At 37.2% G+C, this 27,355-nt stretch overlaps 7 protein-coding genes across 7 annotated transcripts; 3 read left to right on the top strand and 4 right to left on the bottom strand.

Annotated features, from left to right (window-relative positions):
• Nucleotides 1–3,834: 3,834 nt before the first annotated feature.
• GCK72_024375 (uncharacterized protein) lies at nt 3,835–6,181 on the bottom strand (the record flags this gene model as incomplete). Its single annotated transcript, XM_053735852.1, has 12 exons — nt 3,835–4,094; nt 4,195–4,264; nt 4,312–4,500; nt 4,551–4,674; nt 4,717–4,807; nt 4,857–5,068; nt 5,115–5,343; nt 5,394–5,472; nt 5,521–5,627; nt 5,673–5,865; nt 5,914–6,036; nt 6,086–6,181. The coding sequence occupies 12 exons, from the start codon at nt 6,179–6,181 to the stop codon at nt 3,835–3,837; spliced, it is 1,773 nt and encodes a 590-aa protein (XP_053579418.1).
• Nucleotides 6,182–8,631: 2,450 nt separating this feature from the next.
• Nucleotides 8,632–9,050, bottom strand: GCK72_024374 (uncharacterized protein; the record flags this gene model as incomplete). Its single annotated transcript, XM_003117621.2, has 2 exons — nt 8,632–8,755; nt 8,923–9,050. The coding sequence occupies 2 exons, from the start codon at nt 9,048–9,050 to the stop codon at nt 8,632–8,634; spliced, it is 252 nt and encodes an 83-aa protein (XP_003117669.1).
• A 3,150-nt stretch (nt 9,051–12,200) lies between these two features.
• On the top strand, nt 12,201–14,683 carry GCK72_024373 (uncharacterized protein; the record flags this gene model as incomplete). The annotated part of the gene is made up of 9 exons (XM_003117967.2): nt 12,201–12,350; nt 12,529–12,648; nt 13,509–13,598; nt 13,650–13,750; nt 13,800–14,043; nt 14,087–14,178; nt 14,224–14,320; nt 14,440–14,562; nt 14,606–14,683. 9 exons carry the CDS (start codon nt 12,201–12,203, stop codon nt 14,681–14,683), a joined length of 1,095 nt encoding a protein of 364 aa, XP_003118015.2.
• Nucleotides 14,684–15,335: 652 nt separating this feature from the next.
• On the top strand, nt 15,336–15,647 carry GCK72_024372 (uncharacterized protein; the record flags this gene model as incomplete). Its single annotated transcript, XM_053735851.1, has 1 exon — nt 15,336–15,647. One exon carries the CDS (start codon nt 15,336–15,338, stop codon nt 15,645–15,647), a length of 312 nt encoding a protein of 103 aa, XP_053579417.1.
• Nucleotides 15,648–17,242: 1,595 nt separating this feature from the next.
• Nucleotides 17,243–17,804, top strand: GCK72_024371 (uncharacterized protein; the record flags this gene model as incomplete). The annotated part of the gene is made up of 3 exons (XM_003118346.2): nt 17,243–17,366; nt 17,413–17,639; nt 17,739–17,804. 3 exons carry the CDS (start codon nt 17,243–17,245, stop codon nt 17,802–17,804), a joined length of 417 nt encoding a protein of 138 aa, XP_003118394.2.
• Nucleotides 17,805–20,082: 2,278 nt separating this feature from the next.
• Nucleotides 20,083–20,350, bottom strand: GCK72_024370 (uncharacterized protein; the record flags this gene model as incomplete). Its single annotated transcript, XM_053735850.1, has 2 exons — nt 20,083–20,270; nt 20,314–20,350. The coding sequence occupies 2 exons, from the start codon at nt 20,348–20,350 to the stop codon at nt 20,083–20,085; spliced, it is 225 nt and encodes a 74-aa protein (XP_053579416.1).
• Nucleotides 20,351–21,464: 1,114 nt separating this feature from the next.
• Nucleotides 21,465–26,544, bottom strand: GCK72_024369 (uncharacterized protein; the record flags this gene model as incomplete). The annotated part of the gene is made up of 16 exons (XM_053735849.1): nt 21,465–21,620; nt 21,701–21,848; nt 21,896–22,015; nt 22,062–22,173; nt 22,219–22,312; nt 22,363–22,455; nt 22,780–22,869; nt 22,920–23,063; nt 23,147–23,287; nt 23,335–23,424; nt 23,480–23,619; nt 24,037–24,184; nt 24,922–25,035; nt 26,125–26,221; nt 26,270–26,358; nt 26,410–26,544. 16 exons carry the CDS (start codon nt 26,542–26,544, stop codon nt 21,465–21,467), a joined length of 1,911 nt encoding a protein of 636 aa, XP_053579415.1.
• Between the last annotated feature and the right edge of the window lie 811 nt (nt 26,545–27,355).

The following is a 27,355-nucleotide window of genomic DNA, read 5'->3' as shown; positions in this document are numbered from 1 at the left end:
TTTGTTGAGTGAAATTTGAAATTTTCTGCACGACAAGTTTTCACCACTTCTCTCAATACTTGCATTTGGTCTCAACAGGCGTCGTCAAAATTTTTTTGACGTGAAATAGTTCATAAAAGTTTCATTATCCAGAATGCAAGCAAAAACAACTAGTTCGCCGGGGCGACAACCAGTTCACTCGCTTATTTTTTCTTCTTTCTTTTCGAAAATATTGCGGATTTTTTTCAAAGAAGACGTATCTAGAAAGAAGATGTGAATGAAGTAGCACTTGGAATCACGGGTGAACATATTTTCTTATTTTCACATATGTCAGATTTTCAGAATTTTTGTCTAGTTTTTCAGATTTTCACAGATGTACATAAATTTCCGATACTTCTTCCGGTAGGTTCGTTCAGTCTTTTTTTCATTTTCTTTGGAGAAGAAATGAATGCATATTTACTCGGTTTCTTTTTCTAACCAGATTTCATATATAATATAATATAATTCATTTTTTCTTTTTTCACTCTCAGCCACACTTTTTTCTTTCAGTTTTCTTACTCTTGATGTTCAAAAAAAGACTCCGTTCTGATCATTATTTAGCATTCAGTTAAAATTCCCATAATCAAAGATGATGTGTTTTCTTTTTTCGTTCTTTGCCACTTTTATCCACTCTGAATAGAAGAAAAGAATGAGTAACATGATTGTGAGTGCGAGTGTAGAACGAATAAAGAGGGATATCTTTTGTTGTTTTGTGTGTGGTAGACTGCATTTTTCACAAGTCCACAGCAAAAATTTCGCTTCTGGAGATTCGACGGCAAAAGAGACTGAGCTGGTTAGTTAGCTCTTTTTTTGATCCGGTCCATTTTTCTTCACACCAAAAATGTTGTCTTCGATGTGTCAAAATTTGTTAATCGAGTTATCTGAAATGGGATGATCGTATCCTGTAGAACGCTCCGAATGTTGAAACAGATGTCATCTGTCATCTTGTTTGACTTCCTGTTGTGAGAAATTGTGATCCTAATCCTACAAAAAGTTTTGAATAACTCAGAAAGTTCAAATAACCAACAATCTTTCCATCCACTTGATTGAAGAACGCTTCTTGCAAATTATAAGTCTCTGCCGCCGGATCCACTGAAACAAATGATTTCCTCGTAAAGTGCTTTCCGTTTTCATACTTCCTCATTCTTTTTATTTTTATTTTTTTAAAACTTCATTACACATACAAATTTAATATCTAGATTCTGAGAGATGTGGTAACAAAAAATCATTTCACGAGTTCTGAATCTAATTGACATGTAATTATCCTAAAACTTGATACTAAGAGTTCAGAGGTGTGAAGAACTTACTTCTCTAATTTTAATCTTAATGAAGTATTCCATTTTTCAGTAGTGTTTTTATTTTCATCTTTTTTCTTCCTACTTTACTTTTTTTATACCGAGCTAATTATTCCACATACTCATAGAAAATTGCCGTGTTTATCAAAATCCCAGCACACTTCTCTTCATCATACTTTATCCGGTTTTCTATTAATCATAAAACACCGTGTTTAGAAGCAATATGCAGATAATCCGCCTTTGAAAAAATCACATAAATCTTTTCACATTCTCAAAATCCTCAACTTTATCACATACAATTTGTATTATTTCCCCCATCATGGCTCGTTTCAAACGTTTTTTCCTCTTCATTCTCAGATCGAGTGTCGATAGTGCTCTCAATTATTTCGAAACACTCATTTAGTCATTCTAACACGCATTTCTTTTTATCTCCACTTCTCGCAACCCGTACATCTAGTTCCGCTTGAATTTCTGCTTTTTAATTGCGTCGGAGCTTAAAAATCCAATAAATATTAGATACATTGCGACAAAAACGTAAAACGTCTTCATGAGAAGCACACCACCGGAATAAGGACTTGCTCAAGTAATTATTCCTGCTTCGACATGGTCTTGGCCTACACATGAATCTACTCACCAGCATCAGCATTTTGCTGTTGACAGGTTAGTCAATTTGAAAAATCATTTAAATATCTTGGTTGAAATTGAAAAATAAATACGTTTTGAACACTCAGATAACATTTTCCAGTTATTTCAACTTCTGCTCAGTACTGCACAGCTGTCTGTATGACTAAGTTCCACAAATCGATTGCTGAGATAACAGGTATCGGTAGGTTCATTTACTGGTCATGTTTCAAAACGCTTCTTCTTTGTAAAACGGAATGCTTTAATTTTTGGCTATCTTGTTGCATGACCATCCTGGCAAACATACGTCTTTACACTTGAATCTTTATCAAATTAGTTTCAGGTTCGTCAGAAACTACAACCATGTTGGCTCCATTCCATAAGATTATAGCCAGCACTGAAGACAATCGATCAGCACATAAACAAATCCGCTCACTTTGCACGTAATAATTTATTTTTTCTTTCAAAATCAGTATAAATTTGAATTCAGACGAGTGAAAAGTTGGGAGACCTGTGTTCGTTCATGTTCACGGGACAGTGCACGAGCAATTCTTCTCTCCTCTATGGACCAATGGAAGAAATTCTGTGCATTGATGCGAAAACCTACAAGAGGTGTGTTTGGAACACCGCAAATAACAACAATATTTTCAATATTTCAGCTTCGAACGAGTACTTGAATTGTGAAAGGGATCATCAACAACAAGTTAGCAAGCACTGTGATGTGTACATGCCTACCACATTTACTATTACCGTTTTTTGCAAGTAAGAAGTGAAAACAGATAACACACGACTACCTATTCTATTTCAGATCGCTAGAAAAGTACCGGGATTGTTCCGACCGTTATATGCATCAATGTTCGGACGAAGCGTTTATAGTGAAAAAAGCGATAGACGATGCTATCCAGAACAGTTTTTCCAAAGTACTCAAATTTGCCACTAATCGAATACGATTACCACAGAGGTGAGCAGTTTAATTCATATAATGTTTGGAGAACGTTCCAACTCATTAACTCATTCAATATTTGGAAAAACTAAATTTTGAAATCCATCCTCACTACGTCAGAACACTAATTTTATGTTTTTTAAAAACCTTTTCAGTAAAGTAGGATACCATCTCATGGATACTTCTAGCTTCGTTTCCATTAATTGAGAATTAATGAAAGAGTGATCGAATTCCCAGAAGACGAGGCAGTAGACTATTAAGAAAACTTAATATATTAGAAAACTATCCGAAAACAATTTTTTAAAGAGAAATATCTCAGTTTTTATATTGTTTTAGGTGTAACATGTATCATCGAAGTCATCACTATAACAAGCAACGTGGCGAAATCAATCATAAACCAATTATCACGTCTACAATAAGCGCCGTCACCTCAGCAGCAATTACCACTTCTCCGGCAATTTCCGACGTCTTTGCACCAGAAATTGAAATGTCGAAAATAGAAAAAGCGGAGAATCCATGTGATTGTGAAGTGAAGCATTGTCCTCAGAAGTGTCTCTCCACACTAGTTTCCGGCACAACAACAGCATTGGCAACAACGACGACGCCGACGACGACGACGATTTCTACTTCTTCCGCTTCCAACAACAGCAGCATACTGCCTGAAAACTCAAAAGAATCTCAACTTCTCGTCAACTCATATCCCTTGATCTTTCAATTCTCAATGATAATTTTTCTCATCACAAATCTTATAGTTCTTTAATTTTTTTATGAATAATAAAGTACAAGTTATCGACATATGTGAGATGAGGTCAGTGGAATGTTGGTTAGAACACAAAACATTATAATACCCAATGAGAAACGTCTTAATATAAGACAAATATGAACAAAACAAAACACCTCGACACTTTTCCACGTAACAGACTAGAAAAATAAATAATCAGATATAAATAACTCAAACTAATGATCATAAATAGGCAATGGATGGCCTTCCGTAGTGAAAACCCATTTGTCAAGAGGCAAAACCGTTTGGTCATCTCCGAGAAGCAAGTAAAGATATTTGAATGTCTCGCCAAGCAAAAATGACTCCATTGAATCTCTATATTTAACATCGATTTTTTTCACATTCACGACTGATGAATATCCTCCAGTTGGAATTCTCGCGTACTTCTCGATAGCTTGGAACGCAGCCCATCCCCACTCTTGATACTTTTTGTCACCTGAAATCATCGAAAATGTGGGAAACACCTTCAAAAAATGTGAGACTCATGAAAAAACCTTAATTTTCATCCACAAACTCTCATTTTTCGTTCAACTTACCCGTAAATCTGTAAAGGTAGAACCATCCTTCGATTGCTTCTGGTCGGAGTAGGCAATGAGCATCCAGCGGCTGAAATTTGACATTCAGATGAACATCACCCATTAACCTGAGCTAACCTTCACATATAAATCTTCTTTCCCAGGAATCATGTTAAAATGAGCAATTTCTGGTCCCAACCCGGTCGGATTATCGTACATGTTGTGGCAGGTCTCTCCAATCTTCTCGGCCATATCCATATGTTTTTGTGGGAAACCATTTTTACTTCCTTGTGACAATGTCCCCGCAATAAAACAGACGAGATGGTCCTGTAATATGACAATGAGATTCCAAATTTCTCGAAACCCAAAAAACAAACCATTTTCGGTGAATATGTTTCTCCGCTCAGCAATTCTCCAATGAAATACATCTTCTTAGGCTCTGAGTTTCTATAAAGATACTTTTCCATCGCTGTCATCGCCTTTCCATAATCTTCTTTCAACCTGAACATCAAAATTGGCATGGTTTCATACAACAAGTCTCACCAGTCTATCGTCTTTCCAGTTTGGATCCATTGCTTGAACAAATACTCGTAATAACTGTCAGATCTTGCTCCAAATGTGATGGTGGCGCCTTCTGCTACGACAATTATTCAATTTTATGGCTCGATACTGTTTTAACATACTTTTGAAATTTCCCGTGTTTGCATTAATGAACATTCCACACAATCCCTCGTGAGTTTCGCATCCAATCTTGTGAATATGCTTTGAGACGTTGAACGACAAGTCTTCGTAAGTGCTGTTGCCACTGGCTCTAGACAAAGCTCTATATTCCAGTTGGACAGTTGTGACTTCCGATAGAGATGAGTCTGCTCCCCATTGTGGATTTGTTGCAGTTCTAAAGTTTATGAGGTTGTTTTTCAAATCCGCTTCCGACTACCTACCTCTTGAGCAAGTTGACATCACTATACGGAATTGGAGACGGCGATTTGAATGCAGATAGCAGACGGTCACCCAAATCAACAGATTTCTCAAGAAACATCCGATTACCAGTCAGATAGAAAGCACTCATCATTCCTCCCAGAACACGAATTGTGCACTCGAAGAAATTGACCATTCTGTCCTTTTCAAACGTTAGCTTATTCTGAATCCAATCGGTGGCTTCAGCGGCTTCTGAAACAACAACATTTTTTCTCTGTGTGCAATGTAAATAAGAAACTCACCTTCTTCTAGACCCATAACAATGGCCGTATCCAGTCCATCCACAATAGTCAATCCGGTATCGAACCAATCATTGTAAGACTGAAAAGAAATTTGAATCATTTCAGTTCGAATCGTCCATAAACTAACCTTGCTAACTGGTTTCAATGTATCGTGTCCCCATGCATACTTTTTGTAACCAAGCCACGAGTGCTGGAATGCTTTCACAACTGCTCGTTGACGATCGTTGGTGGGTCCTGAATAATTTAATAAGCTTCTTTTCTTTATTTGTAATTTCTTACCTGTGAACTTGACAACATTCGCATGTTTTTCCGCTAGTTCAATTTTGTCATCTTGAAGCTTGTCGTCAGAGTCGGGAAGTCTTTCCAAGTCAACATGATCTTCGTTGAAGTCGTCGTTTTTTTTCTCAGCTTTATCTACTCTCTCATTTTTTGCGAAAATGACTTGCTCGTTAATTATAATCTCCTCCTGATTCTGAACATGTTAATTCTAATAATTTTTCGCAACAGATTCTCTACTCACCGAAATGTAGGACTCTTGAGTGGATGACCTCCTTCCACTGCTAATTTTCACCAAAACGAAAAGTGCAAACAAGAGAGTGAACGCGATGCATACTTTGACTCCGATACTTCGCGATGAGAGCCACTGAAAAAAAAATTAATTAACTTTTTATATGAAAACATCAAGAACTCACATGACGGGCTCGAGTTCTTATTCTGCGAAAGGTGTAGCCACGTGCAGTGTCTGTGTGGTAAAGCGGTAAGCCAGGATCATCTCTTGATAACCGCATTTCAGTCAATTAACCCTGAAAATAGCTTTTAAATCTCATCACAAACAATAATGTCCCGGAAATATAAATTGGAAGAGCGGCAAAAAGAAAAATCAATAAATTTTTGAACAAAAATGAAATACAATTGTTTTATTGTTTTAAATATCTAACAATTTGGGGGAAAATTAACATATCTCTGAGAAGAAAATTAGAGTTAAAGGAAAAATATTATTCTGCAGAGAGAAAACGGGAAATGCGCTTAAGGGGATACTGACGCGTTCGGTGTCGCTTGACACACATGTCGTGGGGAAGAAGAAAAAAGAAGGAAGGGCCACGTAGGAAGCGTTTGCATTAGTATGCAAACAGCCTTGACCGAGAAGAGAAGCCAAAGAAATTATGAAAACAGAAGTTTTTACTTTTCGTTTTTGCAAAGTTTTCGAATTTCAATTAAGCTATTTGAAAACGTTGGTAAATAGTTGAATATGTTTAAGTGTGTCTAATGTTACATCGGGAAAGACCAAAGACTGACAAAAATAAATGAAGTAGAGAGGAGTCTCGAGAATGGACATGATGATAATTCATAATTTTTCTTTTGATTATTTCAATATGACAAATTTCCAAGTACATACACAGTGCATTGAACGATAGCATTGTTTGATCGAGGAGGGGCATAGTATACACGGGAACGAGAGCAATTTCGAGTCAAATTGAAACAGTTGGTGTGTTTATTCGGAACATTCAATAAATAATAATTTTTAATGAAAATCTTCTATCGAATAGACAGAAATCTCATTTCAACAGGAAACCCATTCTGGGAAACCAAGTATACATAAGCAATACATTTCTTAGTAGCTAGTTTCGAAGCGAAACAGAAGTTGAAGAGAGTTGTGCGCGTCGAAAGTAGTTTTTTGAATGACATACTCAACTCATCCTCATAACAGACATGCTTAAAATTGCAAACAATTCTGACAAAGCGGATAGAAGTTCATCACATTTTGCTTGGTGGACCATTTTGAAAACAGTGGAACGAGACTTTTTTGGGATCATATGTACCACAATGTAAAAGCAGCACAATAGCCAAATCGAATTATCCAGTTAATCAGCTGGTTCGGGGTTAAAATTCCATTAATTGATGTTTAACAAATTCACAAACCCAAGAAGCAAGATCTAGCCAGTCTGGTTCAGTCGGTTGCTCTAAAGTTAAAAACAAGTTCTTTTTTCTGGAGAATATTTTTCCAACCAGCCCCGTCACTTGCATTCACCATGTCTAGAGGGTGCAAGTCCGCCGGTCCCACCAGCTTGCGTTCCGCCAGCTGAGCACATTGAACAGGAGGGAAAGAAAAAGTATTTGAGGAAAATGGTCCGCACACCTGTCTGTTTTTCTCTTTTCTTGGCTGCCTGCTATTTTTGATATTTTTTTACGCAGCAGACAGCAATGATTAAAGCTCCATTGCAATCGTTTTCGTGTAAGAATTCAAATTTTATCATCTTTTCATGAGTTCATAACGCTAACTCAGAGTCAAGTTGCAAGAATTTTTGTGTAAGTTCAGAGTATTCATTCAAGTTAACGTGAATGTTGTTATTTATAAGCTATTTTTAAGTTGCTGGAAATTAAATGACCTCTCAGACGTCAGATGGAAAAAAAAGAAAGAGTAAAGATTTTGAAAAGTTCAACTTTTCACGTGCTGGATGTAATTTCGTGTGTACATGTAGACCGGAAAATTATGATTACGTGTTTTGTTTGATATTTTCGCTCTGACGAACAAGATCATAATGAATGAAATGACTTCAGATCTAAGAATGGACCAGCCTGGCTAATATAATTTATTATTATTACATCTTCCTGGTTTTAAACCTAAATTTTGATTATTTCAAAAATATTGCGTGATAATTGACAAAACTAATCAGTTTGCAGCGGTTCATTGAATCACACATCTAGATATTGAATTCATCTGCCACTTTCAAAATCTCAATGGTCGATCAAAATCGCTATTGTGTGCTGGTCAGTCATAATTGAAATAAGAAGGAAGTTCAAGAAAAACATCAGAAATCAGACATCGTCTACTATCTCATGATGTTTGTGTTGTGTGGCGGGAAATCCTCTTGCATAATTGAGCCAACCCAATTCTGCTCATCTGCTCCAGACTGATAAGACAACATTAGGATTATTCAAGTGTTTTATATTTGAAGTCAAAGATACTTGTTTTCTTTTTGCAGTTCTGAGATATTGTATAAATAATCATAATTCTATTGTTTGATTAACAGGAGTGATCAGTTCATTTTGTTGTCTTTTTCAAATGATGATGTGTGAACAATAGAAGAAAAAAGCGAAAAGAAAAATGATGTAAAGCAGAAACTAGCAGGATACACGAACATTCTTATTTGAATCAAAAATAGATGAGATCGGTTGATAAATGTGAGTTTTGCAGCAAAACCGGCCAGATGTTTTTGAAGGGTTCTGAGTGTTCAATTTACTTTGGGATGAATCTGACGTTTTCCATGTATTTCCGATAGCGTTCTGCTTGCGATGAAGTGAAGCAACCCGAGATGGTGAACATGCAGTTGCGACCGAACGACCTTTTCAGTTTGTCAATTCTGGAAATTAACTTTTGCTATAAATATTCAGATTAGATTGCATTGATGGAATGAGTACCTTAACATCTGTGGTCTTTTTAAAAATCATCAACCAAATCGATCACCACCTATCTATTTCTAATAAGACGTCTCAATGTAAATCTATAAGAATCTGAAAATCGGCTTACTCTGCGACATATGGGCCAAATTGGTTGTTCGTCTTAGCCACCATCTTGTTATCATCGTCGATGAACAGAGCTGCATGAGCAACAGCAACGATCAGAATGAGCACAAGTCCGGACATGCTAGACGACATCTGAAAACAGTTTCATAAGAAGTGTTGAAACTGGATAAGAATGAAATAGAGGCGGAGAATTAAGTCTGATACAACACGGAAACAAGAAAAACGTCAGTAATTTCGAACTAAATACTATATAATTTGAGATAAATTTCTTAGATTTTCTCTGTATTCTGTATCATGTAATTATGAGGCGTGAGCAACAATAACAAGTAAAAATTGGATGCTTGAAATGTCAGGCTCTTCTCGTCAAAAAAGAAATGGTCACAACAACACGACAATGGACGATTGGATTCGTCAGATATTATAACCCTCAGGAACAAATAAAACACTCATTTTCTTCGTCCCGAAAAATTCAATGCCAGTACTAGGTGTGAATTGACGTGAAAAGATATTTCGTTTTGGTTTAACTCAAAAATTGGAGAAAATATCATATTTCTTCCATTGTATATTATTCATACACATTCTCTTCACCTCATTTTAGGTATGAATTCACTACCACACACACACAATCCTAGAATATTCTAGATTTAGAGTACAGAAACCAGAAACACGTGTCTGTGTCATACGGCACTGAAGTTGTGGGATATACTTCACAGTGTATACAAAAATATAAAAATTCAGCACTTTTGATTTCTTGAATGTGAAGAAACTATTTTGGGATCAAGCGAGAACGTAGAAAAAGAATAATGGGAGGAACGTATGTCAAACAAAATACAACTTGTGTAACAAAATACAACTTGAATTCAATGAAGATAAATGAATCGCATTGAATTTCAAACACAATGCACTGAAGTCATACAGAAAATAAATAGTTAATCTCGTTTCTTATCAATTGGCTTTTTATACCTGAGGGGTGGAGCTAGGCTTTGTTGGCCGTACAAAGTGACGAGTGACTCCGGAGGAGGTTGGACGTGAATTTCTCGTTTCGCAAAAGAAAAATTCTATATTTGAAACAGCTTCTCCTATCTTTCAGCTGTTCGCAATTGAATTCAGCGAAATGAAGTGAGAAATACTACAAAATTACATGATGTTGGAAAACGTTTGGGTGGTGGAGGAAACCCCTGAGAAAAAAGAAAATAGTTTTCAAGAAACTAAGAATACGTTTGATTTATTCTTCATTCTAGAAACGGAAGTGCTGAGGAAAGAGATTCAAATTAATATAATTGGACGGATGGTGGTACTAAAATGAGACTCAATATAGTTATGTACATGTATCATTTTCTTTGAAGAATAATCTATGACCTCGGGTTCACACTTTAAAGCATTTCTTCTCGGAAATTCAAAGTCCGATCTAAAAATAGGATGTTTCTTGGCCGGAGAGAAAAAGAGAAGATGCTCGGTTACAAAATGAACTTCGCAGAATTTAATACATCAATGAACTTGTCTTATTTAGTGGTCAAACGCTATTAACGTTGGTGGTGAATCTCAAACCGCAAAAACAAGAACACAAATAAGATATCAAACAGATAAACCCACTTACACCTCCGACTAAAGACGTACTTCTATTTACTACTTTCCAGAAAACACCATCAGTCTACAGCAAAATAACAATGTGCTCAAATTCAAAAATCTGGATAGATACCATCAGAGCGTCAGACAGACAAAAACGGTTTTGTCTCCACCAAAATAGAGCTTCCGAATGCATTTTATCCAAGTTCTGCTCATGACTGAAGTCAGAAAAAACACAGACAAGCTCATCGTAGACTAAATTTGTAAAACACATATATACGGAATAAAGCAACGTTTACTAAAGTCAGTGACAGATTTTTATGTGAATTTTGACACGAAGACAAACAAGTCTAGGCCCCCACAGGAAGGCTTTTATGTACTTCTAAATCTGACGCGGGTGTCTAAAACTGGAAGTGCTTGGTGGTTGCGTAGGATTTCAACCAGGACGGACTGCTTTGACAGGCTTCTTGAAACGTGAATTTGGAAGCCTTAAATTGAAAAGTTCGAGTTGAAAATGAGATTTCAGAATGTGCGATCTTAAAACTATACTTTGGAGTGCTGGAGGAACTGATAAGACACATCAATGTTCAAATGATGACAAATTGGTACCAAAGTAGTGTTATCCTAGTTTTAAGTTAATTAAAAAAGAACAGAGCCGTATTCTCTGTTGTGTGGAGTCAATTATATAGTTACTCAATCTCGAAAAGTCCAGAAAACTTTTTGTATGTAAATCAGGTTTCAAAAAATGTGTTCGTTTCTTCTGTTTCTGATATAATTTTCTCTGTACATAGTAGTAAATTTCCACCACTAGAATTGATCTGTTTTACGAATCAGGTTTTCCAAAAAGAGATGGGTGTTCTTTATAGTGTCTCTTCAATACACAGACCTTCACCTATCACACTTTGATAAGAAAATGTCGCATTGAAATGGTTTCTCGCAAAGTTTCTTTTTCTGATTATTTTTATTTTTTGTTTCTTTGCATCAGAAGTTTCATTAAAGTAGTCTTTCCCGACGTCTTATTCATTATGACGATATTTTTTCTAGTTTATAAATTCTGAGAAATTATTCATCCAAGGGAACACGATGAATGATTCTTTTGAAGAAACATTTTACTCAGCGACACTTGTGAGGAAGAGAAGAAATATAATAGGAAATTCTCAGACTTATTGAATTATTTATTTATAAATCTGACGAACGTAGTTCCGAAAAAAAAGTATGGGAAATCCCAAGAAATGAGGAAGTGAATTATCTTTTTAAATGGTGAGATATTTCCAAAAATCGGTGACGACAAGGGGTCTCCAAAAACTGAATTTTTCCGGTGTTGTCATATACTGATTTTATGTACATTTTTATAGTGGAGAATTATAATCCATACACGTATGGTATTTTCAAAAATTGGTTTTAAAATTAAATATCATATACCCACATTTAGAACTTATTATTCAGATACTTTCTATGGTCTTTCACTACCTTCAAAAGTCATATCTGATTTCTTCACTACAAGAATACATTGACCTACACAGTATCTATCTCTGAAGAACCTGGTATCTTATCTACACATCGAACGACCCCCAAAAGTGAAGTCATAAAAGTCAGAGATACGGTTTCCCTGCTCAATTAGCGTCTCGTATCAATCGTCTCTATTTCTCTCTATTTCCTCGTTTCCTACAATTGCATCATTTGAGATTCTTAGTGGTATCAGTTCATTTTTTGCAGATGGGTACAATTTCTGCGATTCATCACATTGAATTCATTGTTTCTAATGCACTACAGTCAGCCTACTGGTATTGTAGCAGTTTTGGTTTCGAAAAATTCGCAGCGAAAAACACGGAAGTTTCAACAAGTTACGCATTGAGAAATGGAAAGGTTGGTTGGGAAATAAAATTGGAAAAAAAAGTTGGGAACTGATTCAGTCTGGATATAAAAGTAACATTATTCGCGCCCACCCCATTGGTCTTTTTTAATTCTAATCTCATTATCCAGTCTGCAATTTTCTTTTCTCGTTCCTTTTTTGTTTTCACTTGAGTCACCATTTAATTTTTAGGCTCGTGTTATCATCACTTCTTACAATTCTCAGAATATGTATACTGACCAATTGATCAAACACGGAGATTTCATCAAAGACGTTGCTTTCCGTGTTGATAATTTGGATGGAGTTTTGCAGGTGATTTTCTTTTTGAACAATTTAATTACTTTTTACATAACAAAAGTGTGAACGTGAGTGAGTGAAAAATGTTTTGTAAGATCTGGTCAGTTTCCTTGACATGTTATTATGTTTGAAGTGGAACAATGGGCAAAGGTGGGTGTTATTTTATTCACCTGTTGACTAGCGGTAATATGTCTGGCATTCAACTTTCGTTCTAGAACTTGAAAGTTTGTAACAAGATTATGGGAAAAAACACAAGAACATGAATAAAAGAAAAGAAAAATGTTCACTCTCTAGAGAAGAACTATGAAATCATTTTGTTGGTCGGTTTTCAATAGAATACTGAATTGTAATTAAAATATGCAAAACCCACACAGTGAAAGGTTAACCAGGATTATATTAGGGGCGTTCTTCTCAGAGCTTAGGTATATCTCGCATTCTTCAAAACCGGAGTATAAGAAATTTACTAAATTACTAGGAAAGGTTATTTTACGTGTGCAAGAACACTGCATAGGATTGACGATTTCGAACCGTAGTCAGATGATGCAAGTACAGATGTATGCTTCAATTGGTGGTGACAAACAAACATGTAAAATGAGAAATTATACATAGTTGTTATCATGCTTAAAAATTTAAATTCAATGCACAACTAGATATTTTTCTTGTGTTTTCCGGAGGCAGTTGAATTTCAGTCCAACATTTTCAGTTACTTTGCAAATGTTTCTTTTCTAGGACACAACCTTAGAAATCTATTTTTATTCTTTCTGTCCGTGATATTTCCCTTTTCAATGTATGACTGCTTCGAAACATCTGCTCTTTTGCAGGTGACTTGAACTTTGCGGGGTTTTAATAATTTCAGCCGAATTTCGTTATTTCAGAACTTGATGGAAAATGACATCAAGGTAATTCAACAAGGAGAGATCAACACAAAGGAAGGATTAGTTAGAACAGCCACTCTACTAGCTGATGTAACGAAAATCTGAAAATTTCGAAACGAGAGATAATTTAAATTCTTACAGGGAAGTGACGTAACGCATACACTCTATGAGTTGGGATCATTCGAAGGAGACTTCCTTCCTTATTTTACTCCGACATCTAATTTTGAGTTGTTTGACAGAATGTATGGCAAAAATAAGAATCATAGAGCAATGTATTTCAAAATTTTTCAGAGAACGAATGCCAGCGATACTCATGGATCACGTCGTTCAAAATTATCCAATTGGAGAGATGGAAGCAGCAGCGGATTGGTACTACAAGACAATGAAACTGAAAAGGTTCTGGTCTGTTGACGATAAAGTTGCCACGTCAGAATACTCCGCAATGAGTGCATGGCTTCTTGTAAACGAAGATCATACTGTTCAAATGACGCTGGCTGAAGGAGTTAAGGGACGGAAAGGGAAGAGTCAAATCGAGGTTTGGTGTTTTTCAAAATGCCGACGTTGGTGTTCATTTGCAGGAATTCATAAACTTCCATGGAGGCTCTGGAGTTCAACATTTTGCATTATTGGTAGACGATATTATTGCTGCTGTTCAATTAATGAAGAGGAGGTACGTTGTACTTGACAAAAACATTTCCAGACATGCCATTTTCAGGAGTGTTGAGTTTCTTACAATTCCGGATGAATATTATAACATTCTTGAAGATAGACTGAGCAAGACAAACTTGACTGTAAAGGAGGATTTAGAAATGGTTTGTGATACGGAGTTTCCTGAATTCGAAATTGCGAGAGTGACATTCTAAAGACACTACCCAACTACCCAAAGCCACTAGGGTCACTACCCAACACTCATAATTGTCTTTTTTTCCAGATCCGTAAATTGAATATCCTCATGGACTTTGATGAGAATGGTTATCTCTTACAAATCTTCAGTAAACCCATGCAAGATCGACCTACACTTTTCATAGAAATCATCCAACGGGCTAACTTCAAGGTTGGTGATTTTCTTGCTTCACTTCACAATTATCTGTTTTCAGGGTTTCGGTGCCGGGAACTTCAAGGCACTCTTTGACGCAGTAGAACGTGAGCAGGAGAAAAGAGGAACTCTCTTCTGATGACTTTCTTTTTTTCTGTTGGATGTCAGTTTATGCACCCAGAATAAATGTTAATCAACCATATTTTGAGAGTAACTCATTTCGACCTTACATGATTTTCGATTCTTCAGTTTTTTTGTTCAAGTGTTCAAACATTCAATTCAATAGAACAGCTCCGTGTTAACAAACGTGTGAGATCTGCCACCAAGAGATTAAAATCGTTAAAGTTCGTGTACCAGATTAGACCTTCATCCGGTCTTATTCATTGTTCAACACTGAAATCTATTCACGGATTAGAATCTCCATTTACCGTAGTCAGATTTTAGGCCACGAAGACATATTATTTTCAGTGTTTCTTCTACACTCTTCAAACACTTTTGAAGCTATTTCTATTGATTTCTAGAATAATAGAACAGTAGGTGTCTATGAGTTAAAATTTTCAATTCAGTTTTCAATTGTATAATACTTTCATGGCTGATGCACTTAGTCATCTGAGATCAATTTCAGCCTCGTTTCCTTTACGGAGAACGCAAAACGTAATTCTGAAACTTATTCTAAAACAGAAGCATTTTGAGACTGAACTTCATTCAAAACTGAATTTTTCGCTCCTCTCTCTTACATTTTCAGTTTTCATTCTCAATTGTATGATCCTCAGTTTTCAGATTGGGAAACCATGTGTTGGCAGATTTTGTGCTGCGCGAAAACTCTCTCTCAATTCTGGAAGAGAGGCACTGTCGACCCGAAAAAAGTCGTGCGCAACTTTGTTTATGATACGGCAAAGAACGGAAAGAAAGGTCACAAAATCCGTGTAGAAATTGATCAAGATGCTGAAACGCGTGCTGAAGGAGATGAAGTTGATGCATCGCGTGTTGGAGGAGATCAGGATGCTCCAATTTGTGTTAAAGAAGAGAAAATCTTCACCATCTGCGATAAAGTGAATCAAGATGCCGAGATGCCAATACAAGAAGAAGAAAGTATGAATTAGTTCAATTATAATTGAGAGTTGGTCCGCTTCAGTGACTGTGCATTAAGTATAGAAGCTAAATTTTAATAGTGCTACATATGGCAAAATTCTGATTATCATTTACCTAGTACACTTTTATTAAAGTTTTACGCCTAAGAAGCGGATTTGTTTCGAGATAAATTTTTTCTGCTAAGGATCTCACGTGACTTTATTTTGTTTAGATTTCTAACCTTTTCAAATATAACTCTGTTTCGAATTCCACCCAAGCTCAAACTGTTTCTCTGCCTGCGCTATTCTTTATTTGACGTCTAATTTCACTATTTAGTTCCTCTTTCGTCGCCTCGGCATTCGAGCAATGAGCAGCATGAATTGATCAGAATTTCGTTTTGAAAAGACTCATATAAATGATAACAAGCTATTGTTAAAAGCCATAATCCTTGTGAGACACTCGAAGATATCTCTCTGACGAGCTACCGATGGCGTATAAATATCACAGGAAACCAACTATTATGCCGCCCTCAAAACGTCCCTCAAACGTGGTTTACACCATGATGCATATTTCAAATTTTGTTTTTATACATTCAAATTTGAGTACGAAAATAGAACTTGAGACTAGTTTTGTTCATAGCACCACAGTGACATAAAGTGGGATTTTTAAAGTGATCTAAAATGAATTTAATCGTGATTTTGAAATACTTTCAAAGTACTTTTATGTGCACAATCAGATTTTTTGCTTTTCGAGGTTTTTTTAACGGAGTTCTTAACACGTGAATGGCTTCCATCATCTTGTTAACAAGAAAGCCATATTTAGGGACATACGTCTTTCTGGTTTGTTATAAACTATTCAAGCGTGTAGGTGTAGACTTTTCAAAAATATCCGGTGATACTCGGTTGACTCATTAATGTTTTGAATATGCGTAATTCGATCACCTGATATATCTACTCGTGATAACGTTTTGATATTTATTTAAACTTTTTCTCACTTCCAGTCAAATCGAAAAATATGGACGAGAGCTTCAGCAATGGTAACGGTTCTCATCGAGGCTTTAGTAAAAAAGCTCGTGAAACCCTTCTTGAAAAAAATGAAATCAGAGGTATAGTTTTCAGTAGTTTTTTGATGTTTTTGTTATTTGAAATGGCATATATCAGTATTTCAAGAATATCACAATGCACATTCTGTCCACTAATTAGATGGTTTTGAGAGAGAATTGAAAAGCTGTGATTTGTCTCTCAAAAACTTTCATTTGTCTTCCACTGCTTCTCTTTGTTTGGCAAAAACTTTTTCTGTAATGATTTCAAAATCAATTTTGAAGTATTAAAACACAGATGGAGAGCCAAAACCATAGTAGTCAGCAGTTTAGGTGTTTAGACTCAACGAATTCGATTTCCTGCTTGATTTCCGGTTTCAAAAACACTATGAAGCATCGAAAATTGAAACGGAAACCTTCACAAAAAGTTCTCCACCCTCACATGTTATTTTTCGTTAGTTTTCTCTCATTAGCAAGAAAAAGGTGCCAAGGGAATCACTTTGCCCAATTCAGACACAGCCATTTTTTGGCTTATGTTGTTGTGTCTTCCTAGAGTTTCGTATAATTGTTCAGATTATTTTTTCAGTGATGCCAAAGTCTTCAAGTGAGTTTGATATTCGTAAGAAACTCAACAGCATGGCGTCTCGTAAAAAGGACAGCAACGACAGCTCTCCAAAAAGCCAATGCTCCGTGAGCTCGATTCCAGAGCATCGTAAGTGGTTTATAATAAAGAAAGAATCATATTTTATACTTTTTAGCAACCTTCGACACCATTGGAGAGCGTCCAAATGTAAAGAAGCACATCAAACTCGGAGATCTCGGAAAAACTCGCTCATGTGTTGAGCTGAAGACCAACGACAAACGTCTTCTCCGTACTTTCCAAGAGGACAACATCATCAAGATGCCTAGCATGGATTCCGACATTGGAAACGAGCATGATGCCGGTCTCGCAGATCTTTGTCTCAGTTTCGAAGGACTTGGAAAGGTAAGACATTGTGACGTAGCGTATTAGTTACGCATGTGTTTTCTGTGATCTTTTTTTTTGGCCTAATCTTTTTTCGAAAGATTAAGAAAGATATTTCAGTCGCTCATATACTCCCAGTCTGATGACAACAACGACACTGACGTCAAGAAGAAGAATAAGAAGTAAATGATGAATTCAACATTTCGTCTGTTTCTCGACATTATCCAATTGACTGAACCCAGAACCTAACGTCACAAATTTTCTTATTAATCTGAAATCGCTGATATCATTTTTTGTAACTCCCCTGCTTGGCCTCTTCTCAATTAATTGCGTCCCTATCAATTGTCTCTTGATCATTTCAAACTTATTCTATCAATCATTGCAAGTGAGACAAAAAATCAAACATTCCATACGTATGATCATCGTTCAGTCAGTCCCTTAGAACCGTCAAAATAGCATCACCTCATCTCTTATATTTCTTCCTTGTTGCAGTCGTCCTGTCACCGAATTTTATTCTTAATCTATCAAGTTCACTATCTTTTCTCGACAAATAAATGACTGACTGACACAATTGAACATATGCAATTTTCTCATCCCTTATCGATGTATCGCACCGAGATGAAAAAAGAGAAATTGAAAGTAATGAGACGTTGTCTCATTTCTGCGGTCGCGCGATAACGGAAAAAACCGAAAGTGATCGGGAGAAATCGTTCATGATGAAATGACCTCGAAAAAAGAAAAGCCTAATCGCGCCTTATCGAGTTTTACCCAGTGACCTATATCCGCTGCTTATAAGTCTCGGTATGGAATGCAGCTTCTCAGACTTTTCCTCGTTTTCATTTCTACACACATTTTCCCACAATGCGGGATAACTTCTATGACGCCGCGGTTGCGTCGATTGTCGTGTCGACGTTTGCACTGGTTGTAGCTGTGTTTTCTGTTCCAATGCTCTTCCACAAATCGGACAATGTACTCCAAGAGATTTCTATGCTATCTGATGGAATTAAGGTAGTAAACACATTTTTGTCCTTTTTGAATAACGCTAATCAGGGTGTTTTCCAGGCAAAATCCGACATGGTTTGGAATGAATTGATGGAGATTAGACAAGGTGACGCAGTTCCCGGAATTCAATATTTCTCAAGAAAAGCAAGAAGTGCATGGATGGGAGGTGCATTCTGCAAAGGATGCTTTATGTTATCTTGCCCAACTGGACCACCTGGACCACCAGGAGCTCCAGGACCAGATGGACAACCAGGAGATGCTGGAAGACAAGGACGTTCTGGTGATGATGGGTTCGATATTCAGCCAGAGTCCGAACCAGAGCTTCCATGTGTCATTTGTCCAGCAGGACCACCAGGACCACGTGGAGCACAAGGAGAGAGAGGAATGACTGGAAACCCAGGAATGACCGGAATGCAAGGAACAATCGGAATGGAAGGAGTTGATGGTGGACCAGGACTTCCAGGACCACCAGGACCAAAGGGTGAGAAGGGACCACTGGGACCATATGGACCACCAGGGGACACCGTTATTGCTGGAGTTGGAATCAAGGGACCTGTAGGACCACCAGGACCACAAGGAATGAAAGGACCACCAGGTCCAGGCGGAAAGGGATCCAACCAACCAGGACAACCAGGACAACCAGGAGAGATTGGAGGAATTGGAAAGACAGGAAAGATGGGAGGATACGGAATGGAGGGACCAGCTGGACCACCAGGAGATCCAGGAATGCCTGCTTCATACTGTCCATCAGACTGTGGTGTTCAACCAATTCTCACTGAAATGTTCCCAACACCATTCACTCCAGTCAGTGGATATTCAAATATGCAGAGACCAGCTGCTCCAGCTAGAACTCACAATCAACCAGAGTATGCCAATGAGGGATCTGCGCCGTCTCATCTTCCTGTTGCTGGCTCGGCCGCTGCCGCCGCGGCAGCTGCTGCAGATTCTGCAGGATACGCACCAGCTCAACAACAGCACCGCAAGAGTCACCGCCACAGACCTTCTCATCATCAACAACAACCATACGGAGATGAACAGTAAGTTAATAAATCAACAGTAACTCTTAACATGCGTCTGTTGCAGAAACACTGCCGCTGATGCTAGCCGTTCTGTTCAAGGTCCAGAATATGGGGATGGAGCTGCACCATCTCATCTCCCACGTCATAAGGAACATCGTCTTCCAAACCCAGCGTCGCAGAACTATGCTGACCCAGAAAGGTGAGAAATGGGTTTATATGAAACATTGTGTAACAGATTTTTATTTGCAGAGGAACTGATACAGCTGCTGCCGACGCCTATGCTAACCGGATGCACGACTTCCAAGACTTCGAGAGAAAATGGCGCAAGAAGCTCCTCCAAAGAAGACTGCGTATGATGAAGAGACAATAGATGTTTATCAATAACTTTTCAATAAAACTTAGAATATTTATTATGTATACTTCATTTACACCACATGAATGAATCAATAGAGTTTGTATGGATGTACCATGTACACTTGGGCGGATAAATTGTCCTGCGGTGCCGTCCGTTTTGGTGGTCTAGTGTTCTCCTTTGGTTCTGTTGTACCGTTGAACGGGATGGAAAACTTGGACGGCTTTCCAGATGGTTGAGGACAAAGTTTCTTGTTTGGAGGTTCTCCACATGATCGTGCTGAAACATACCCATCTGATTTGTCTCAAGATTATATGGTTACCGTGCTTTGAACAACATTTTCTTCCCTCATTTTCCATGATGTCACTTTGATATTTGAAGTTATAATGTGTTCTTAAAACAATAGTTATTAAAGGTGATGTTTTCAAGTTTTAAAAGAGATACATAAACGGTAATTTAGAAACTAATTAGACTCCGCCTCTCCAATAATTATTAAGTTTATTTTTTTCTGCCAACTAAAAAACCAAAAAAACACCCCTACTCAAAAAAGGACGGAAGTCAAAAGAAATTGAAGAGATAGATAGACAAAAATTATAGAAGAAAAAGACGGAAATTGATAATTTGGGAAACCGTTGGTTGCTAGTCACGGGATTGATGGAAAGAAGAAAGTACATAACTAAATTTGCAGATATCGACAAGGTGATAGACTGGGGGAAACGTGCCCACCAGTAGTTTATAAACGTAAAAGAATACTCATTGTTTATACGAAAGACTCGTTGAAGTCAACGGTAACACACTGAAAGTCCTCCGAGTGCATACGAATTCATATAGTCAGAAACAAAAATTGGATCCAATCAGTTTTTTTCTTGAAAATTTCAGCCAATATATTTGTATAGTTCTGCTTGAACTGCATACGAGCATTGCTTCATTCAGATCTAATTGGCTTCGAAAATGTTGAAAGAGCAGAGAAAAAACATTCCGGAACAGATATCACTCAAATATTCAATACAAAGTTTTATTGACCTTTTTAATTAAAGCAAACATGGGAGGCGGAGGGTTGGAATGAGTTTTTGATTATAATTTCGTGCAACATATACTGACAAATTACTGGTTGTAGCACTAAAACTCTCAGACACGAGGAATCGACTAGAAGTAGGAATGTAGAGGGGAAAAAAGTGAACTACTATTTTGGCAAAATGGAAAAAGAAAAAGGAAAAGGGGGAAGAAGAACTTATATCATTGGAAGCTTTTGTCTGAAAATCAAATATATCAATAGAATTTTGAAAATGAAAAGGGTGAATATAGTTAAACATGTATCATGAATTATTGGAGCAGAATCCTATTGCAAAGGCCCCCCGAATTATACTAAGTGTACTATAAACCTATTGGATGGAAAAGGTGAAAAGTAAACAAATGAAAAGAACGTCACAAGAAGAAGAAAATAAACAATTGGGGAATCCAGAGAAAGAGTACTCAGTCGCTGGAAGTAACATGGAACACTTCAAGTTCATAAATATCAAATGCTCCCTCGTCGCAAAGTTTCGGGCTGTTGAATGTGTTACTTGGTCCTGTCATTCCATGGGTCAACTCCTCGTCAATACGGATTGCATCGCTGCCTCCCGATCCAATCTGCAAAAAAATTTTTGTTCTCAAAATCTGTATCAAATTTCGCTATAGAATAGTTTTCAGCAGCTGCAGAGCCTACTTACCACAAATGATTTATCAGTAGCAGACATGAAATATTGTGGGCAATCGGATGAAGTGACATCTGGAGAATTTCCAACCCATTGGTAAATCTCAGGAAGTTCCATATCCTTGTTCATACGGAACACATAAGACTCTCCAGTTCCCCAGTACCTGAAACACAACAATTAAATAAAAACAAGTAAGATTTCGTTTCTTACTTTGATCTTGTTCTCTCTTTACGGTCATGTCTCTCAGCCCATGTAGAGCTACAGTAAGCTCCGAAGATAGCTCCAGTAGTGCTCTTGATGATGATAATAGTCTGATCGAGTCTGTCAATCCTGAAAAGAATATTAGTTTTTGACTTCCGACTTTCAGCTAACTCACTTGTTCCAGAAGTTGTAGAAACTGGTACCATCTTGGCTCAATTGGTAAGCCAAAGTTGGAGTGACCAATTGAAGTCTCTCAGGCATGTACGACATCAACTCGATAGCAGTATCTGAAAAATATTTTTATAATTTACCCAATTCAAATATTTAGTTACCATTGTCCACAAGACATGATTTGAACGCTTCACAGAAAATGGTGCGACGTACTCTCTTGACGGCACGTGGACGCTGAATGACTTCGTCTCGCAGCTGAAAACATAATAGTGTCATAAAAAATAAATGTTTCTTTAATCTCTCACCTCATCTTCATATTGCGACTGAAGTTTTGCAATAGTCGCCGATTGCAGGTTACGAATTTTGACAGCTGTTGCGATGAAGGTGCTGGTGCTCACCTGGAAAGAATTGCATTTTTGAGCGGGAAATCAAAATAAGAATTAGTTGAAGGAATACCTTAACCATTCTTGATATCATAGTTGAACTAAAAGAAACTATGGAAAAGAAAGTGATGACTCTCTTTTGAAAACCACAACAAAAAGCTAGCACTCTTTGTGTTGCTTGTTACTATTGTTTGCAGAACTGTACAAGTAACAAAATTGGTATTTTCACAGGTCCAAACAACTATTTTCACGAATTCAGGGACGCAATTCATTATTTCCAGAATTCAAATTCATTCCTACATTACTTCTTTCACTGATATTAAATTTGATTCATCATACCGAGATATTAGTGGCAACATCCATGAATTCCTTCTTGATACAGTCGATCTTTTCTTGTATTGATTTACCACTGAAGTCCTCCATTCCTCTCTAGAAACACAAAAATATTGAATTTTCTTCACAACAGTCTTACTATATACCTTATGCACTTTGGACCAAATGTAAACGATAGAAATAGCAGAGCGAATAAGAAATTTGTGTCCTTCTGCGAAATAGCAATCGACGATTCGACAAACGTATGGCAATGGCAGATATTGGAAGAGCCATAACAACCAATCCTCGATCTAAACAACGGACCATTAAATTCCATTTTTTGCCGTTTTAATTTTTTTCTCTATGGAGAAAAGAAAGAAATGATTTCACTTACGCATTTCACGAGCACACTGTCGTCAGTGGTGCCAAGTCTTCTTTTCAGCAGCACGTACGCTGCGGATTTATGCTTTTTGACAAGTGCCAAAATTGTATGACTGGATGCGGCCCATTGAACTGGTGCTGTCATAATGAAACCCTGGAAGTGAAATTGTAGAAAATTGGAATGAATAAGAGAAAAGTTACCTTGGTATTAAGCAAGTAGTTGATACACGCAAAACAGTCAGCATCGTCATCATTGAAATGGAGAAGCAGAGAGCAAAGTGGATAGATTGTCTGAAATTTTTAGAAGTTAGGTTATGATCTACGTGTCGTCGAGAAACAAACTTACCGGTGCGTAGACGATTTCTGGACGGAGTCTCTCGATAATCAGAAGAAGACGAATCAACTTGACAGATCCAACCTCCTTCAAATCAAAATTGTTGAGAACACCTCCCTCGTCAGCTAGGATTTGTGGCGATTGCTTTTTGCCTGAAAAAAAATCAATCAAAATTTTTAATTTTTTGCTTTTTTTGCAGTCACTGTCAAATTCATATCTTGTTTTCATATGCTTTGCTTTGATAAAATCACACAATCCGCCACCAAAGATTTCCCGCCGTTTTTTCCTCAAAATTTCGATTGTCGGGTAAACAACATGAGTCTTGACACCGCATCATCATGCGGAATAAATACACATAGTGCTTGGATAGAGAGTTTATTTGCAACGCGGCATGCGCAAATTTCTACTTTTAGTTCCATTTTTTCTTTTCTCTCCCACAAGACAAAGAAAAACATTGCAACTGGCACTCTCGATCAGCTGGCTCATGCTGGTTTTTACTTACTTACCTCTTCTTCAAGTTTTGAGTCAATTTTGAAGATATAGTTGACAAAGAAGCGGGAAAAACGTACCTTGGTTGATTCTGTCATATTCAATTGCCTCATCATAATAAAGACGTTTGCTGCTTGACCAGTCCTTTGTATTGCAGAGTTCTTTCCAGAGATTTCCACGAATTTCGTGACAAACCGGCCAATCCGTTCGTCGTATTAGTTTTTTGACCTGAAAACAATGGATTGGGAAGTGGATTAGCACTTTTCAGGATTGTTGTTGTTGTTGTTTTTGTTTTTCCTAGCGGTGAGAAATCTTTGAAGCAAACACCTGGTCCTAATTTGTTTTCAACAGCACACTACGTACACTTTTTCTAAAAAGTCAAGAAACTTACCGAAAAATTTAGATATGGAGCCCTGGTTCGGAAACTGTCATCAATATCAGTTTCTAGACCAGAATCTTCTGACGAAGCAATAAATTTAGACAAAATTTCAGTAATTTTGAGCCGTTTTGCTTCGAGACGTTCGCGTAGACTTTCGATTTTAGGAAGTTCAAAATACTCCTCTTCGGAGTAGGGGTTCCTAATTGGGTCAAATCCCATTGTTTCGATATTATGAGAAAATAAGATAATAATATATCGTAAGGGTGTGAATCCGAACTGTCTGGAGCCAAGAGCGCTGAAGCCGCGGGAACTGAGGAAAACGGTGGTTGGCTCCGCCTTTGCTCACAAAAAAGTTCTTGAGACGAGCGGCAAACACAGTTTGCCGCGTTGCACTGGCGGTCAAGTTCGAAGTTCAAGAATAGAAAAGATTAACATAATAGTACATGTTTGTTTTAAGGTAACTTGTAGCCAAAAAACTTCATCAGAAATTGAAGTCTTTGATTTTAAGTCACAGTTTTTGAGCAGGAAACACTAAATCTCTTAATAAGCAATCTTGTAATAAAACATCTGAAATAAACCTACTCACCTTATCATATCTGTTTAGACGCTTGTTATCGATGATTTCCTGGAGAAGATTCGGCACATGCGATTCACCAATCCGAGTGTCCCTGGTGTTCTCGGTGAAAAGAGGTCCTTCAGGCTGCAAATGTTGTTCTGTGAAATGTTTTACTCAATATTTGTTTCTATGCATACCACACATCACACTAATATAAAAATACAAACGAAAAAATAACCCCACAATATGAAAAACAACACTCCGATATTCTTACCGATGGTCCCGGTTGTCCCGACATAACTGAATTATTCTCATTTTTTGTGTAAATTTGATTTAATTTTGTTTAAACTTCTCAATTTTCGATTGTATTCAAAACGTAATAATTTAATGTGTCAGTTCTCGAAAGAACCGTTTTCTGTGAATCTTTTTTACAACTCACCGAAAAACGGTCGTCTACGGAAACTAGCTACTCGTCGTTTGAATAAGTTGGTGCAATTCAATGTTTCAAAACGTGTAGTCTTTGTTCCATCTATTGACAAAATAAGCTTGTATTGAGCGGAGGGGAAAAGAACAACGGGTGCCCGAAGCTGGCTATTTGTGCCGCAACGTTTCAATGATGTGTTGTTGGGAAATGGGTGCGCTATGCGGACGAAAGCGGGGCGTTGGGCACTAGTACGCGTATTTCGTCTTTTCTTTTCCTCGCAGCTGTCAATAGTCCGCAGTGGGGCTCACGCCACTACTAGGACGCAACCGACCGCTGAGGTTCACCATGAATAATTTGTGTGTCTGCGTCTGTGCTGTTTACTTGAATATTTCGTTGAATTCTATGAACGCGAATGACCGAACACTTTTGATTCTAATAGTGTAATGTGGATGGATTCATTAATATCTTTTTCAAGTTGTGAAATATTTTCATCGAGGTGTACCTAAAACACGGACACAAGTTCAAAATCAAGTTTGAGCAGAAAAAAAACGTGTCTTTCAAAATGAATGAAATTAATCTTGTTTGTAAATGTTTGTAGCGGGTTTGCCGTTTCATTTCAAAAGATCACGTTCGCATTTTTGTAATCTGATGTCGATTCCACTAGCAAGTATTTTTTCAACCCGACCAAGCATTTTTTTAGAAAAAAAGTTTTCTAAAATTTCTGGACGTAAGATGTAGCTAACCAATTTCTTGAGGTATATCTTCCCCAATTTTCAGTCTGAAAAAATGCACCAAAAATCCAAACTCACCACAGCCTCAATCAAAATCTGTTCCTCTCTAGCGGCCATCCTTGCTTCAGAACGACGTGGCAAACGTAGTGATCGACGAATGGCCATAGAAATTCTTCTGAAACTTTATGAATACATTGAGTGTTATAAATCGTGGGAAACAAACGCGATCGAGCTGGTAGTTCGTCGCATTCCTGTCGTAGTTCCATCCAAGTTGTGATTGATCATATGCTTCGGATAGACAGGAGCGGCCCTCTGGAACTGTAAATGTTCAAGTAATTAGATGAATGAAACAATAGAGCTCACTCGAAAAAAATTGTTTCCTTCTTCATTATCAACTTCAGATTCATTGGTTCGGCCGACGGCTTGACCAACTCTGGCGGGGACCACCTCATCTTCGTCCCCGCTGGTGTCGCTCATGTCGGCACCAGCTTGGAACATTGCTGCCAGGTTTAGAAGACCCGGTTCTGAAAACATAATATATTATTCGAATGGCAATCATTTGCCCGATTGGAATAAAATTCTTACAAACTAGAAAGTAACAGTTTTTTTCTTTTTTCTTAATATCATATCGAGAAAGGAAGGGAACTGAGAGATAACTGCGCTATTTTCCAAAAAAAGGAAATTTAAACTTTCATATCATGTTGGTTTAGCTACTTGATAAATGAGACGAGAGAAAAAGAGAAAAAAAACTAAAGAAGAAGAAAGAAACTATTGAAACTGTACAGAGGGGACATTGAGAAGATTAGCCAAACCACAAAAGACCAAAACGCAAGTCAAAAAAGACGTATAAGGGTCTAACAGAAACGATTATTTTAATGGAATTCGCATTTCAGAGAAGGAAAATTAAAAGTTGTACGTTTTGCCGGAGTTTAGTTAGGTATAAAGTGTCTAAATTGATAAATGTGTTTAAGAATGGAATGTTTTGTTATCATAAAGTGTCTGCGGCTCTTTCACTTCCCGCCAACTATATTTCCATACCACAATTTATTGATAAGACATACTGATGTAAGGAATGAAAAAACTTAGACTTCTGAATCGGAAAATTTGCAAAAATTATGCATCTAAAAATCTGTTGAATGAATTTCAACGAGAAAGAATTGGTCTCCACGAGAAAGAGCGGTTATTTGAAACAGGTTCTTCCGATTCATTGATTAATCTCTGTAGTGAAAATACAAATATTGAACGCATTTTATAATGCATTTTAGTGTTTTTTGAGGTCATCATGAGAAAAGATACCAATCATAAAAAA

This window comes from Caenorhabditis remanei, chromosome X, assembly GCF_010183535.1.
Source record: "Caenorhabditis remanei strain PX506 chromosome X, whole genome shotgun sequence".
NCBI classification, from domain to species: Eukaryota; Metazoa; Nematoda; class Chromadorea; order Rhabditida; family Rhabditidae; genus Caenorhabditis; species Caenorhabditis remanei.
Note: the sequence above shows the minus strand (reverse complement) of the source record. Positions and strands in the feature narration are given on the sequence as shown.